This window comes from Myotis nattereri, assembly GCF_964212035.1.
Source record: "Myotis nattereri genome assembly, chromosome: 2".
Lineage (NCBI taxonomy): Eukaryota > Metazoa > Chordata > Mammalia > Chiroptera > Vespertilionidae > Myotis > Myotis nattereri.
The window spans coordinates 43236790-43251280 of record NC_138076.1 but is presented as its reverse complement, the minus strand read 5'-3'; the positions used below and the strand labels follow the sequence as shown (position 1 = coordinate 43251280).

The 14491-nt window shown below is 39.2% G+C and overlaps 1 protein-coding gene across 1 annotated transcript in view; it reads right to left on the bottom strand.

The window, feature by feature from the left end:
- The window catches only part of UGGT2 (UDP-glucose glycoprotein glucosyltransferase 2), a 183750-nt gene that overhangs the window by 59831 nt on the left and 109428 nt on the right, over positions 1-14491 (bottom strand). The window contains exons 23-24 of the mRNA XM_081083210.1: positions 8616-8740; positions 3461-3556 (exon numbers count right to left, since the gene is read on the bottom strand). Coding sequence (XP_080939336.1) covers positions 3461-3556; positions 8616-8740 — 221 coding nt within the window. The remainder of the gene's footprint in view (positions 1-3460; positions 3557-8615; positions 8741-14491) is intronic.

Genomic DNA, 14491 nt, shown 5'->3' with positions numbered 1-14491 from the left:
ATCTGAACAATAAAGAGTTAATTAAAAAAATATAAAAGTTAATGTTAAGGAAATTAAAAGCACAGAAAAGGCCAATGGGAGATGATCAATTATATATTTAATGTAATTGAAAGTTAAAAGTATATATTTAATTAAAAGTACAGATTATTCCAGGCAAATGACCATTTTAACACTATAATAATATGAAAATCCATTTCTTTTTGAGATGTCTAAATTAAATATTTTACATATTACAAAAATAAAAACATTCCAACATAAAATGTAGACATGTAAAATTACAGGGAGATAGGTCTTCTTTCGTATAGAAAGATTATAAGTAATCTAGACTTTTTGCAGTGAAATATTTAATTTATTAGCAATTAAATTAAAGGTAATGTAAACTTCACTTGAAACATGGGTCCTCCAACGTAGGGAAATAAAAGACATTTTATTTTAAATGCAGTTGATATGATTTAATGTTAAAATAAGAATGGCAGAGCTAGACAATAGATCCTGCTGGATAATTTTACTGCTAAAAATTAAGGGCAATATAGATGTTTTAAATTAAAGAGACCATCTACAATGGTTAATTCCTTTAGTTATCTTTTTAAAAAATATATTTTTTAATTGATTTCAGAGAAGAAGGGAGAGGAAGACAGAGATAGAAACATCAATAATGAGAGAGAAATCATTAATCAACTGTCTCCTGCACACCCCACACTGGGAATTGAGCCAACAACCTGGGTATGTGCCCCAACTGGGAATCGAACTGTGACCTCCTGGTTCATAGGTCAATGCTCAACCACTTAGCTACACCGGCTGAGCAAATTATCTTGATGAAAATTTTATAAATTTGCCGGTCACTTTCTGTAAGCTTTGTAAGATGTTATGGCTAAAGTAGGCATCTGTGTACTGTTCCTTTAAGTTTTCCCCCTCAAACTACGACCAATTCTGTGAGGTTGTATGAATCAGAATTCCAATCCCCAGAAATAAGCAGAAAAAAACTGGGGAATTGTAAACCACTGTCCCAAAGTCACACTATGTCCATCCTTCTACATAAAATAGGGCAGTAGGCCAAAAGCAGCAGGACACTGATACTTGTGAAAAATAGAGAAAGGAGAGACTATAGCAACAATCCCATAAAATAAAACCCTAATAGGCAAATCGACTGAACAGCGGATCAACTGGCAGAACGACTGATCGCTATAATGCACACTGACCACTAGAGGGGCAGACGCTCAATACAGGAGCTGCCTCCTGGTGGTCAGTGCACTCTCACAGGAAGGAGCGCGGCTCAGCCAGAAGCCGGGCTCACAGCTGGTGAGTGCAGCAGTGGGGGTGGGAGCGTTTCCCGTCCCCACTGCAGCACTAAGGAGCAGCGAGCAGGTGGGCAATAAGGAACGAGGGGTCCTGGACTACAAGAGGAATCCCGGACTGCGAGAGGGCGCAGACCGGGCTAAGGACCCCCCATCCCAGTGCACGAACTTCATACACCAGGCCTCTAGTAAACTATAAAAGATCAATGTGTCATACATTTAACATGAGTAAATAGTCCCAAATATATAAAAATTCCTAAGTATAATATAACTTAACTAGAGGCCCAGTGCACAAAAATCTGTGCACTCGGGTGGGTCCCTCAGCCTGGCCTGTGCCCTCTCGCAGTCTGGGACCCCTTGGGAGATGACCACTTGCTGGTTTAGGCCTGCTTCCCAGGGGATCGGGCCTAAGCTGGCAGTCAGACATCACTCTAGCAGTCTGTGAGCCCTCGGGGGATGTCCACTTGCCAGTGGGGAGCAGGCCTAAGCTGCAGTCGGACATCCTTAGCACTGCTGAGGAGGCGGGAGAGGCTCCTGCCACCACCGCTGTACTGGCAGCCGGGTGCCTGGCTTGTGGCTGAGCAGAGCTCCCCCTGTGGGAGTGCACTGACCACCAGGGGGCAGCTCCGGCATTTAGCGTCTGGCCCCTGGTAGTCAGTGTCATAGTGACCAGTCATTCCCAGTCTTTCTGCTGTTAGGGTCAGTTTGCATATTACCCTTTTATTATATAGGATAAAGGCCTGGTGCACGGGTGGGGGCCGGCTGGTTTGCCCTGAAGGGTGTCCTGGATCAGGGTGGGGTCCCACTGGGGTGCCTGGACAGCCTGGGTGAGGGGCTGATGGCTGTTTTCAGGCTGGTCACACCCCCTTCAGGGTGGGGGTCCCCACTGGGACCCCTGGCCAGCCTGGGTGAGGGGCTGATGGCTGTTTGTAGGCTGGTCAAGCCCCCCCCCCAGTGGGGACCCCTCACCCCATGGAGGTTTGGCCAGCCTGGGTGAGGGGCTGATGGCTGTTTTCAGGCTGGCCATACCCCCTTTAGGGTGGGGATCCCCACTGGGGTGCCTGGCCAGTGTGGGTGAGGGGCTGAGGGCCGTTTTCAGGCTGGCCAAGCTCCCGGCGATGGAAGCTACCAGCCTCTCCTTTTTATTTTAATTCTGGGATTTATTTACCTTCTATAATTGAAACTTTGTTGCCTTCTGTGGAACTCAGAGCCGGCTCCTGCTCGCTCCAGCTCGGTGGCCACAGCCGGCTGAAAGCAGGTATCTGGGGTTTATTTACCTTCTATAATTGAAACTTTGTTGCTTTGAGTGGAGCTCAGAGCCGGCCAGGAAGCTTGGCTTCCTTCATCACTGGAGCAACCAAGCCTCATGTACACTTCAACTCCGTGGCTGCCGGTAGTCATCTTGATTGGGTTAATTTGCATATAGTTTCTCTGATTGTCTGGTGGGCGTGGCTTCAGGTGTAGCGAAGGTACAGTCAATTTGCATGTTTGTCTTTTATTAGTGTAGATGGGAATAGTATATTGACTAACATTTACAATGTTAGTTTTAATAATTTGTGTTGAATTATTTCAGCACAGAGTATTTAAGAAATAAAAGAGTTTGTAAAAAGAATTCCATTGGATGTGTTTAAAATACCTAAAAGTATTGAATCTCAGTAATCTGAAAAAAAATAAAAACCTCACTCCTGATAGTGCCAGATAATTTCTCTTTAGAAAGAAATTTTCCCTGAGAATAATACTATACATGTGTGCACCTGAAACCTGTATAATTTTATTAATCAGTGTCATCCCAATAAATGCAATAAAAAGGAAAAAAATACTATACATATGTGAACACATTTGAAAGGACAGACTTTTAGAGCTAAAGCACGTTTTATCTTCTAATAGTAAATATAAGCAACATAAGATTGCATCTACCATAAGATCAGAAAACTTGGTGTCAGCCATTTTCAGTTTATGATAAAGTAATTTGAAATCCTATCTCATCCTTTATTTATCAAAATATAGACTTAACAGGAATTTCTTTTCCTAATCTTGTCAAACACATTTATTTTCTAACATAGAACTTTTAATACTTCTTTAATTTTTCCATATTGTGAATACAAATGGAAACCATAATTAAACAGAGGATTCAGTGACAGAGAACAGCACTATTATATTCTTACCTGTGATTCTCTTTTAAAAATTTGACATTATGACGGGATTCACGTGTAGGCAAAGAGGAAACAAGGGCATCAACTTTCATAACAAGGTCACTCTTTCTAGATAAACAAGATAAACAATGTATAAGTTTTTCAGAAAGAGAAATATTCGTATTTTGTGTCATAATTAATGTTATGAGAAAGGGGAATTAAAAATGCTTCCAAAGGATAAACTTTATATAAATGATTTTTCTTTCAGACCTGCTAGTAAGTAGAGTTTGTCAGTTTAAAGTAAGATGACTTGCTTTTAAAATCCTTACTTTTTCTTATCATTGATATGATCTTTAAACACTAAGTAGTGTTTTCAACAGAGTCTATAAGAATATGGTGAATCATTCAAGTCACTATTTGCTGAGTTCTGGTTATGTGTCCAAGCATTGGGGCTCATACAGCAAAGAAAGAGCAGATAGAACAAAACATAAATAATAGGGTATCTACTTTCGAAGAATTTTTAATTTAGTTAAGAAGTCAAGATTTCTATGGTTTTTAATTAGTTTGAAAACTAAGAAGGCACAAAATAAATAACTAGATTAAATATAACCAAATTTGAAAATATGTGATAGAGAAAATGTATATGTTCAAATAATATGTTGGGATAGGATGTGTTGGCTACAATGTACAGAAGGCTTTCATAAAGAGAGAGAGAGACGAGAGAGAGAGAGAGAGAGAGAGAGAGAGAGAGAGAGAGAGAGAGAGAGAGGCTGGTCAAGAATTTTATCAATTGGAGAACCAAGATGGTGACATAGATAAATGACTGTACTCGCGCCTCCCACAACCACATCAAAATTACGACTAAAATACAGAACAACCATCATTCAGAACTGCCTGAAAGCTGGCTGAATGGAAGTCTTACAACTAGAGAAGTAAAGATGAAAGTACATTGTGACTGGTGGGAGGGGCCCAGGCGCAAATGGGCTGGTCTAACATCCACATTTGGCATTTTTTAAACTGGGAGGGATATCTTGGCTGCGGAGGCCTCCCATGAGGAGTAAGAATCAGAAATTTAGTTCTGGAAAAATAATCACCCCCAACACCCAGCCATATGTTTTAAGATGCATGAATACAATGAAAATAAAGAATAAAAAAAGATGTAACTGAAAAATATTATCCAAAATGAATATTGGCATAGCTTAAGTATAGACTTTCAGACAAAATCGTTACTAGGAAAGGAGTAATTTATATAACGATGAAAGGAATAAAATACTTCACTCGAAAGATAATAATTCTGAAATGGAATACATAACAAAATATAGCTCAAAATATTTAAAACAAGAGTACAAGAATTAAATAAGTACACAATACTAATGGCAGTTTAACAAAGTTCTTTTAGTAACTAACAGATAAAGAAAAATCCAGTATTTTGATGATGGGAATAAAAAAGTTCAACTTAATAGACATATATAAAATCTTCCACACAGAGAAAATCTTATTAAAAAATCAAGTATGGCCCTAGCCAGTTTGGCTCAGTGGATAGAGTTTCGGTCTGTGGGCCAAAGGGTCCTGGGTTTGATTCCAGTCAAGAGCATGTACCTTGGTTGCAGGTTCCTCCCTGGCAACCAAACCCATTGATTGGTTGCCTCTTGTAAAAGGCAACCAATCAATGAGTTTCTCTCACATCAATGTTTCTGTCTTTCCCTCTCTCTCCCACTCTCCCTAAAAATCACTGGAAAAATATCCACGGGTGAGGATCAACAACAAAAATAAAGTATGAAACAATTACAAAAATTAACTTTGCCTCAACAAAATTAGGAGAAATAAATACCAAATAATTGATATCACCAACCATGTTTTCTAATCACAGTTCAAAGCAAACTGGAAATCAATTATACACTGTGCTATTTAAAACAAATTAAAACATACTTTATTCATTATTAATTCAATAAGTATTTACTTGATACCTAATAAGATCTAGGCACAACTCTATGCACAAGAGATAGAAAAACAATTAAATAGGCAAAAAACTTGCCTTCATGAATACAACATTCTATTTCCAAATATTTTTAAAATAAAAATTTTAAAACTCAAAATAATTTGAAAATATTTAGCATTGAATCATAATAAAATATCTACTATCAAAACTTATGTAATATAGCTAATAAGTGTTTAAAGAGAAATTTCAAGTGTGTAATTTAAGGATATGTAAAGAAAAAAATCTGACAATAGCTAAGAATCCAACTTCAGAGGTTTATAAAAAATAGATTAAAAACATATAATAAAGAATATAAATTAAGAGCTTGTCATGCCTTAGATCTTCATATGTAAAAAGACCAGTAAAATAGATATCTCCCTCATTAAACTGAGCAAACTAAAATAAGAGAAAGGCCAACATAAATGAGATATTTAAAAACTGTAAATTAAGGAACAAAGCTCTTAAAATTCGCAAATGACATGAGTTCTAATACTAGACAAAATCTTATAAAAAAGAAGAGTCCAGAAAGGAAGATGAATATAGAAGTTTAATACTGTTTCTGTAAATTAGTGAAATAATAATTTAAAAATGTAATCTAAAATACACCATTTACAATCTGAGCTAAAACTGTGAAAAACTAGGGAAAATAATTTAAAAATAGTAAGATTTCATGGAAAAAAATTGAAGGTTCACTGAAGAATCCTTAAAAAAAACCCACCCCACACCAAATAAGTGTCTATCTATCTACATACACACATATATACTTATATATAAATTACACACCTCAAATAGCTGTATTTTATTTATATTATAAATACATATGTATATTTGTATAGGTACATATCAGTAATATATATATGTATTTTTAATAAGTGGGATAACTCAATATTATATAAAGATGACAATTCCTTAATCTAATCTATTAATTCAAATAAATTCCCATAAAAATTCCAGGAATGTTTTTGGTAGAACTGGTTATGCTGGTTCTAATCATATTTACACTGAAAAGCAACTAACAAAAAATAGTAAAAAAAAAAAATAGTCAAGAAAATTTTGAAGACGAGGCAAAGGGGGAGTTTTCCTATATACTATCAAATTTATTATAAAGTTGTGATAACTGGAGTGTGGGATTGGCATGAGGCAACAGACCAGTGGAACAACAGAAAAGTCCAAGAATTAAAGATATAAATCAGAAAGAAAAGCAAAACTGTAAAATTTTTAGAAGACAATAAAAGAGAATATCTTTATGAACTCAGACTAAGGAAAATTCTTACACATCATTCTCTCGCAGATCATAAACAAACTATGAATGAAAACCCCTGATAATATTTTTTCATAAAATAAGAAACATCTACATATGTGGTAACATTCTATATAATAAACGTGTAGTATGAAAATTGTCCCCTTGACCGGGAGTTTGAACAGGGGGATGATGGGCTGGCCGGGGGAAGGGAGGGAGGCCCTGGCCAGTGGCAGCAGCAGGCAACAGGAGTGGGAGGTGGGGGGGAGGGAGGGAGGCCCCGGCCGGTAGCTGGCAGCTGCTAGGGACCCTACCAGTGTGCACTGGGCCTCTAGTTTTAAAATAAAAAAGTAAATAGTCAAGCCACAAAATGAAATATTGTACTTGCAGAACACATAATTAACAGATTAATATACAGAATCATAAACAATATGCTTACAAATCACTAACAGGAGAAAATAACCCAACAGATAACTAAGTAATATATATGAACAGGTATTTTACAAGAGAACAAGCATGAATGAAGATAATCATATGAGAAGATACTCAACTATGCTAGAGCTCAAAGAAATGCAAATTAAAATAAGATACAATTTAACATCCATTAGATGGGAATAATTTACAAGTCAGATAACACCAAGTATAGGTGAGGACTTGGGGAAAGAGAAACTCATACATTTGTGGTGGGAGTATTGATTGTTCCAACTACTTTAAAAGATGAAATTTAACAATATCTGCTAAAGCTGAAGATAAGCATTCCCTACAACCCAACACACACCTCTAAACTCTAAACTCACACATTGCATGAGGAGACATTAAAGTAGGTTCATTATAGCACTTCTGTAAGAGTAAAAAGCTAAAGCCAAGTTCACTGTACCTCAGTAATGGATTGTATAAATAAGCTTCAATCTATATATATAAATGGCTAAGTGACTGTACATCTGTCTGACCATCCAACTGGCCAGTATATATGATGCGCATCTGTCTGACCATCCAACTGGCCAGTATATATGATGCGAGTTAAAAATAAACTCGTGCATGGGCGATACATAAAAACCTCTTGCTGGTGCCAATCGCACTTGTGTGTTTCGGTCTGTCACTGTCGATTGTGAACTTGGCTGTTTTTGGTGACATTCTGAAGCTGAAGGAAAGCAGCGTCGTTGACAGAATATGTCTGAAGACCAACTATTGGCAAAATGTACTTTTGACAATGCTACTATAGAGAAAGTGTGGACAGCAATATTAAAATATTTCTTCTAATTAATTTCTTTTCAATGTGCACGAATCCGTGCACTGGGCCGTTAGTATATTCATAAAATAAAATACTAAAAAGGAGTTAAAATGAATAAGCAAGCTCTATATCAATGAATGTAGATAAAGCTTCTATGGAAGTAGACAGCAAAAGGAGTCTTCGGTATAATAGCATTTCTCTAAAGAAGTCAAAGCATCCAACACAATCAAAACTTATAGTGCATATTTACATATAAAGCAAAAGTAAAAGAAAACAAATACGGGAGTCAGGTACACAACCTCTAGGAAAGTGGTTACCTCTTGGGAAAGGAGGAGACTGAGGGAAACAGAGAAACAGTAAGACCATGGCAACGAAAACAAAATATTAACATCTATGGTTTGGTGATAGTGAGTAAATGGATGTCTTTTATTATTTCTTTATATTCTCTATGAGATGGAAAATACGAAACCTGAAAATGAATTGCTCTTATAATTTTTTTAAAAAATATATTTTATTGATTTTTTACAGAGAGAAAGGGAGAGAGATAGAGAGTTAGAAACATCGATGAGAGAGAAACATCGATCAGCTGCCTCCTGCACATCTCCCACTGGGGATATGCCCGCAACCCAGGTACATGCCCTTGACCGGAATCGAACCCGGGACCCTTCAGTCCACAGGCCGACGCTCTATCCACTGAGCCAAACCGGTTTTGGCTGCTCTTATAATTTTAAATACTTACTTCTTTGAGTTGATTGCCATATTTTCAACAATGCCTTTAATTTTCTCTGATAAATTAGTAAATGTTATCTTTTCCAATAAGGAGAAATCTTCTGCACAGAAATTTTCATTCAAAGGTCCTAAGAACTAAAAAAAGGCAATCATTGTATATCTTCTAAAAGATTATTTCATGAAATATATTCTCATGAAATAGATATTTCTTTAAGCAAAAACTGATTACAGATTAAACAAATAGTGGCCCTCACTCAATCCCACCATTTATTAAGCCCACTGGGATAAAATAGAAGAGGAAAATATTTTCTCACTTTCATATTACAAATAACATTTGCATAAACACAAAAGTCAAAGTAACAAAAAGTAGCAAATTGTTTTCATCTGAAAGTTTTACTTTGAAATATAATGCTTCCAAAAACCTAAGACTCTAATTTTATTTTCTGTTTATCTATAAATTGTAGACCATATGAGTAGACATGAATTTATATATATGTAAAAGCCTAAGCAACCAAACGACTGGTCAACCGATCGCTATGACTCACACTGACCACCACAGGGCAGACGCTCAACGCAGGAGCTGCCCCCTGGTGGTCAGCGTGCTCCCACAGGGGGAGCACTGCTCAGCCAGAAGCTAGGTTCACGGGCTCATGGCTGGCGAGTTCAGTGGCAGTGGAAGGAGCTTCTCCTGCCTCCGCGGCAGCGCTAAGGAGCAGGGAGCCAAGCAGTAAGGAGCAGCAAGCAGGTGGGCCGTAAGGAGCAAGGGATCCCGGACTGCAGGAGGGATATCCGCCGAGGGCTCCCAGACTGTGAGAGGGTTCAGGCTGAGCTGAGGGGACGCCCCCCCCCCCCCGCCCCATTGCAGGAATTTCATTCACCAGGCATCTAGTTAATATATATGCAAGGCATAAAAGAGCAAAAACCAAGAGACAAATCACATAATTGCTTAATAATACCAACCAATCTTCATCTGACATTGTGTAATAGTTTGGAGCTCAGCAAGGTCATGTAGGTTAGCTTTAAACCAGTAAATACAGAGAGGGTCAACTGTCAAACTACCACGTACCTAATTTCTCAGGATGGCTATTCCATCACAACTACCACAAATGCTACTACCATTAGCATTTTCTGAGGAAATTAATACATGAAATCATCATACTATTATGAACACATACCCTGATGTAGAAGGTGGGCCTGAGATAGTCTCATGCATTAAACAGTTGTACTTAATGACAACCAGAAAATATGTCAAGCAGAATATTCTTTTTTCTTAGTAAAAAGGCCAGAATGAAATGGTTGCATATTTTCTCACTTCCCCTTCACCCACCTGGTTCTGCAGTTAATAATTTCCAAAACTTAATGAAGTATAGTTCTTGAATCTTTCTTATTTGCTCATGTCATACGTGATATCATGTTTCACCTTAAACATAAAACCTGGCTCTTAAAAAAAAAATGGGCACTATAAAACTAAAAGTACACATATAAACATTTCTTACCTTAAGATTTGATATCATTTTAAGGTGACTTTTAAAGTACTTTTAACATTATATATTTTGGACTATGAATAGGAAAGGCCTGGAAAATAGTTTAAATTTTATCTATAGCACCCATAGTGACTCAAACAGTTTTGTTAATAGCTCAGAATAAGAAAATAAAATCTCAATTATTTTTTTAGGAATTAAAAAGATGGCTATTTTAACTGATTAAATTAACCAGAAAACCAACTCTATTTCACTATGTAAGTCCAGCATCAAATAGCTAGGAGGATCTTGCTTCTTCTATTTAAAGTTAAATATGATAATTGTGAAACAAACTTAAATAGTATAAAATCCCATCATATCCATGTTGGGAAAAGGAACATTAAATTTGAAAATCATGTATTGATAGAATAAGACCTATTTGGTGCTTAATCTTCTTTACAACATTTTAGAAATGTTATTTTTTCAGTTATACAGAACTAGAGGCCCGGTGCATGGATTCGTGCACTGGTAGAGTCCCTCGGCCTGCCTTGCGGGGATCGGGCCGAAACCAGCTTATCCCCGAGGGGTCCCAGATTGCAAGAGGGCACAGGCCAGGCCGAGGGACCGCACCAGTGCATGATCGGAAACCACAGGAGGGTTCCAGGGCATGTCCGGCCTATCTCGCTCAGTCCCGATTGGAGCCTATCGGGGCCATGTTGCCCAGTACCGATCGGGGCAGGATGGCTGGGGAGGGAACACGGGAGGGCTCCCAGGGTGTTTCTGGCCCATCTCGCCCAGTCTCGATGGGCCGGAAGCATCTGCTAACTTACCAGAGCATCTGCTCCCTGGTGGTCAGTGTGTGTCATGGTGACTGGTCGAATGATTGGACACTTAGCATATTAGGCTTTTATTATATAGGATAACTGCTGTAATAGAAATTCATTAACTCCTTTGACAGCTTATTAAAATTCTAGAAAACTCTGAGAGCATTCATCCACGTACTGAGCTAAAAATCTCTCTCTACTCGTGGAAGTTTGAATAGCTGGCCTTAATTCTATATTGATTCTCATCCAGTATAACATAAATCAATCTACAAATGTAACTATGGTGCCCCATGACAGCCTTCAAATATTTAAAGAGAAAACAGGAGTGAATATTGACTGAAAATTTACTCAGTGGCTGGTGCTGTTTTATGTGCCTTATATATAAAACTATATTTTAAAAGAAGATAAAAAATTATATTTAATCTGACAACTCCATAAACCATACTATTATCATTCCCATTGAACAAATGAAAAAAGCAAGTCTCACAGAGGTGATATAATTAATGGTGAAACTGGATTTGGAATCCCAAGAAAAAAAGGCCTTGCTTGTTTCCCTATTTTCTATTACCCCATGTCATTCAGCAATGTGTAAATGTGTAGTGTGATAAAAGTAAATTATAATTATAGCAACAACATTATTTGGGTTTTATTTGATAATAAAATATATAAAATTTTAATTCTTCAGCATGCAGTAAGAAAGTGTCATTGTTGGTTGCTAGATGGGAGGAGGTTGGGGGACTGGGTGAAAATGGTGAAGGAAATGAGAAGTACAAATTGGCAGTTACACAATAGTAACAGGTATGTAAAGTACAACATAGAAAATATAGTTAATAATCTATATATATAAAACCCTAATATGCAAATAGACTGAATGGTGGAACAACCAAACAACTGGTCACTATGACATGCTCTGACCAGGGGGCGCGCGTGGAACATGGCGGGCATCGGCAGCAGGTGGCAGAGGGCAGAATATGGCGGGCGTTGGCCACAGCGAGATAGTGGACGTGAGTGGGGGTGCCAGACCAAGGCAGGACGCCAGTCGCTGTCATCGGGGAGAGCCTCTAGGTTACTGAAAATTCTTTGCTCCCGTGTGCCATGGTTCTGCCTGGCGCTTGCACCTGCTGCTGGCTCCCCCCAGTCACACCCGCTGCCAGTGCCCAGCACTGGCCCCAATCACTCAGCACTGTCAGCAGGTGTGAGCGGTGGCTGCCGGCCCCGATTGCCCTGAGGGCTCCTCCACCTGCCCATGCTCCTGAGAGGCAACTGGGACAGCAGCCTCTGCTTGTACCCGCTGATGGTGCTGGCCCACTTGCACTCACCGCTGGCACTGGCCCCAATTGCTCCATGCTGTCAGCGTGTGGGAGCAGCAGCAGCAGCAGGAGCGGGGCTGCGGCAGGAGGGGCTGGACAGGGGCGCAGAGGACGGGCTGAGACCTGCCCCTATGTCCACTGCAGCCTCATGGCCCACAGTTCCTTTCAAGGTGCACAAATTCATGCACTGGGCCCCTAGTATATTAAGATGTATAGTATAAGGTGGGACTGATTGCAGAGATGACTTCATAAGTTATATAAATATCAAACCACTATGCTGTACATGTGAAACTAATATAATATTGAATGTCAACTATAATCTATCCTATATAATAAAGAGCTAATATGCTAATGGTCGTGACGCCCGCACACTGTAATGACGATTCAGCAGGAGGCTGTGTGTATGGTGGGGTGGAGCTGCCGCATTGCTCCAGAGACGGGGCGGAAGCAGCGATGCGCCCAGAGGAGGCAGGACCAGCCCGAGGTGACTCGCAGGACCGAGGGTGGGGCTTGAAGTGGCCAGAGAAGGCATGCTCAAGCTCTGGATGGAGAGGTTGGGGTGTCAAAGGGGGCAGCGGGCAGGTGGGAGGGGTGCTCACAGGTAGGTGGGGCCGCGCGATTTCGCACGCTGGGCCTCTAGTGTGTGTGTGTGTGTGTGTGTGTGTGTGTGTGTGTGTGTATATATATGTATATATATGGCTAATATGCAAAGTGTCCCCTTGGGAATTTGACCAGGAGACCAGGAGTTCGATCGCTCGCTATGACATGTGCTGACCACCAGGGGGCGGTGTGGAATGAAGGCCCCAGCCAGCAGCTGGGGAATAGGGCCCCAGCCGGCAGCCAGAAAGCCCCGATTGAGCCCAATCAGCATGATCACCAGCCAGGCCTAGGGGCTCTACCCATGCACAAATTTTGTGCACTGGACCTCTAGTTGAAAAATAAAAATAAAATTTAAAAAAGTATCACTGGTACCTAGCTTTGGTCATTCCTATTTTAAGTCTGAATATGTTCAAATTCTAAGGCAACATTTGGACAGGTTCAGAATGAAGATTAATTCTAAAATGTCAGAGTTATTTCAAACATTCAACTATTGATTCAGAATGATAGCTATCTACCATAATTGCTGTGATTATTGTACTTTATTACTAAGAGTAATAAGCAAAGTATTACATTATAGTTCACAAACCACAGAACTTATTTTCAGATATATCTTTTCTATTTAAACCAAAGTAGTATAAATAAAAGAATAATCAAAATTATAATTTTCTATAAATTGACATAAAAAGTCAACATAATTTAATATAATTCTATCTCTAGCCCCAACCTCTCCCCTGAATTCAGGTCATAAGTTCAACTGCCTACTCAACAAGCCAATTTGGAGATCCAGAACCGAACTCTGAATTCTCTACCTTTTCCTTTCCACTCCTCCTGAACAACTCCGCCTCTTCCTGCAGTCTTTCTCTCCTGAATACACAGCAACTCCATACTGCCAGTTATGTAGTTCCACACCATACATCATGCCTCAGCAAATCCTGTTCACCCTTCCTCCAAAATGTATCCAACCTCCAGTTTTCACTACTTCCACTATAGCCATTCTGGCACAAGCCATCACCACTTCTCACTTGGACTACTGCAATACCTTCTACCAGGTTTCCTGACTCCCTGTAGCAGTGGTTCTCAACCTTCCTAATGTCAAGACCCTTTAATACAGTTCCTCATGTTGTGGTGACCCCCAATCATAAAATTATTTTCATTGCTACTTCATAACTGTAATTTTGCTACTGTTATGAATCTTAATGTAAATATCTGATATGCAGGATATATTTTCATTGTTACAAATTGAACATAATTAAAGCATAATGATTAATCACAAAAACAGTATGTAATTATATATGTGTTTTCCGATGGTCTTAGGCGACCCCTGTGAAAGAGTCATTTGACTCCCAAAGGGGTCGTGACCCACAGGTTGAGAACCCCTGCCCTATAGTCTATTCTCAATGTACAGTCTCTAGAGATCCAAATAAAACATACTAGTAGGTCAGATCATGTCACCCCCCTCTGCCCCATCCAAAACTATGAACTTCACAACTCATTCAGAGTAAAGCAGGAATCCTAAACTGACTGTAAAACCATATTGATCTGGTCCCCAGAAACTTCCCAGAGCTTGTCTTCGGAGTACTCTCACTATAACAGCTATTCCTAAAACATACAGTCATGATCTCATCTTGGGACCTTTTTTCTCACTATTACCTCTACCTAGAGCACTCCTCTTCCAGACATGGTTTTCTCCCT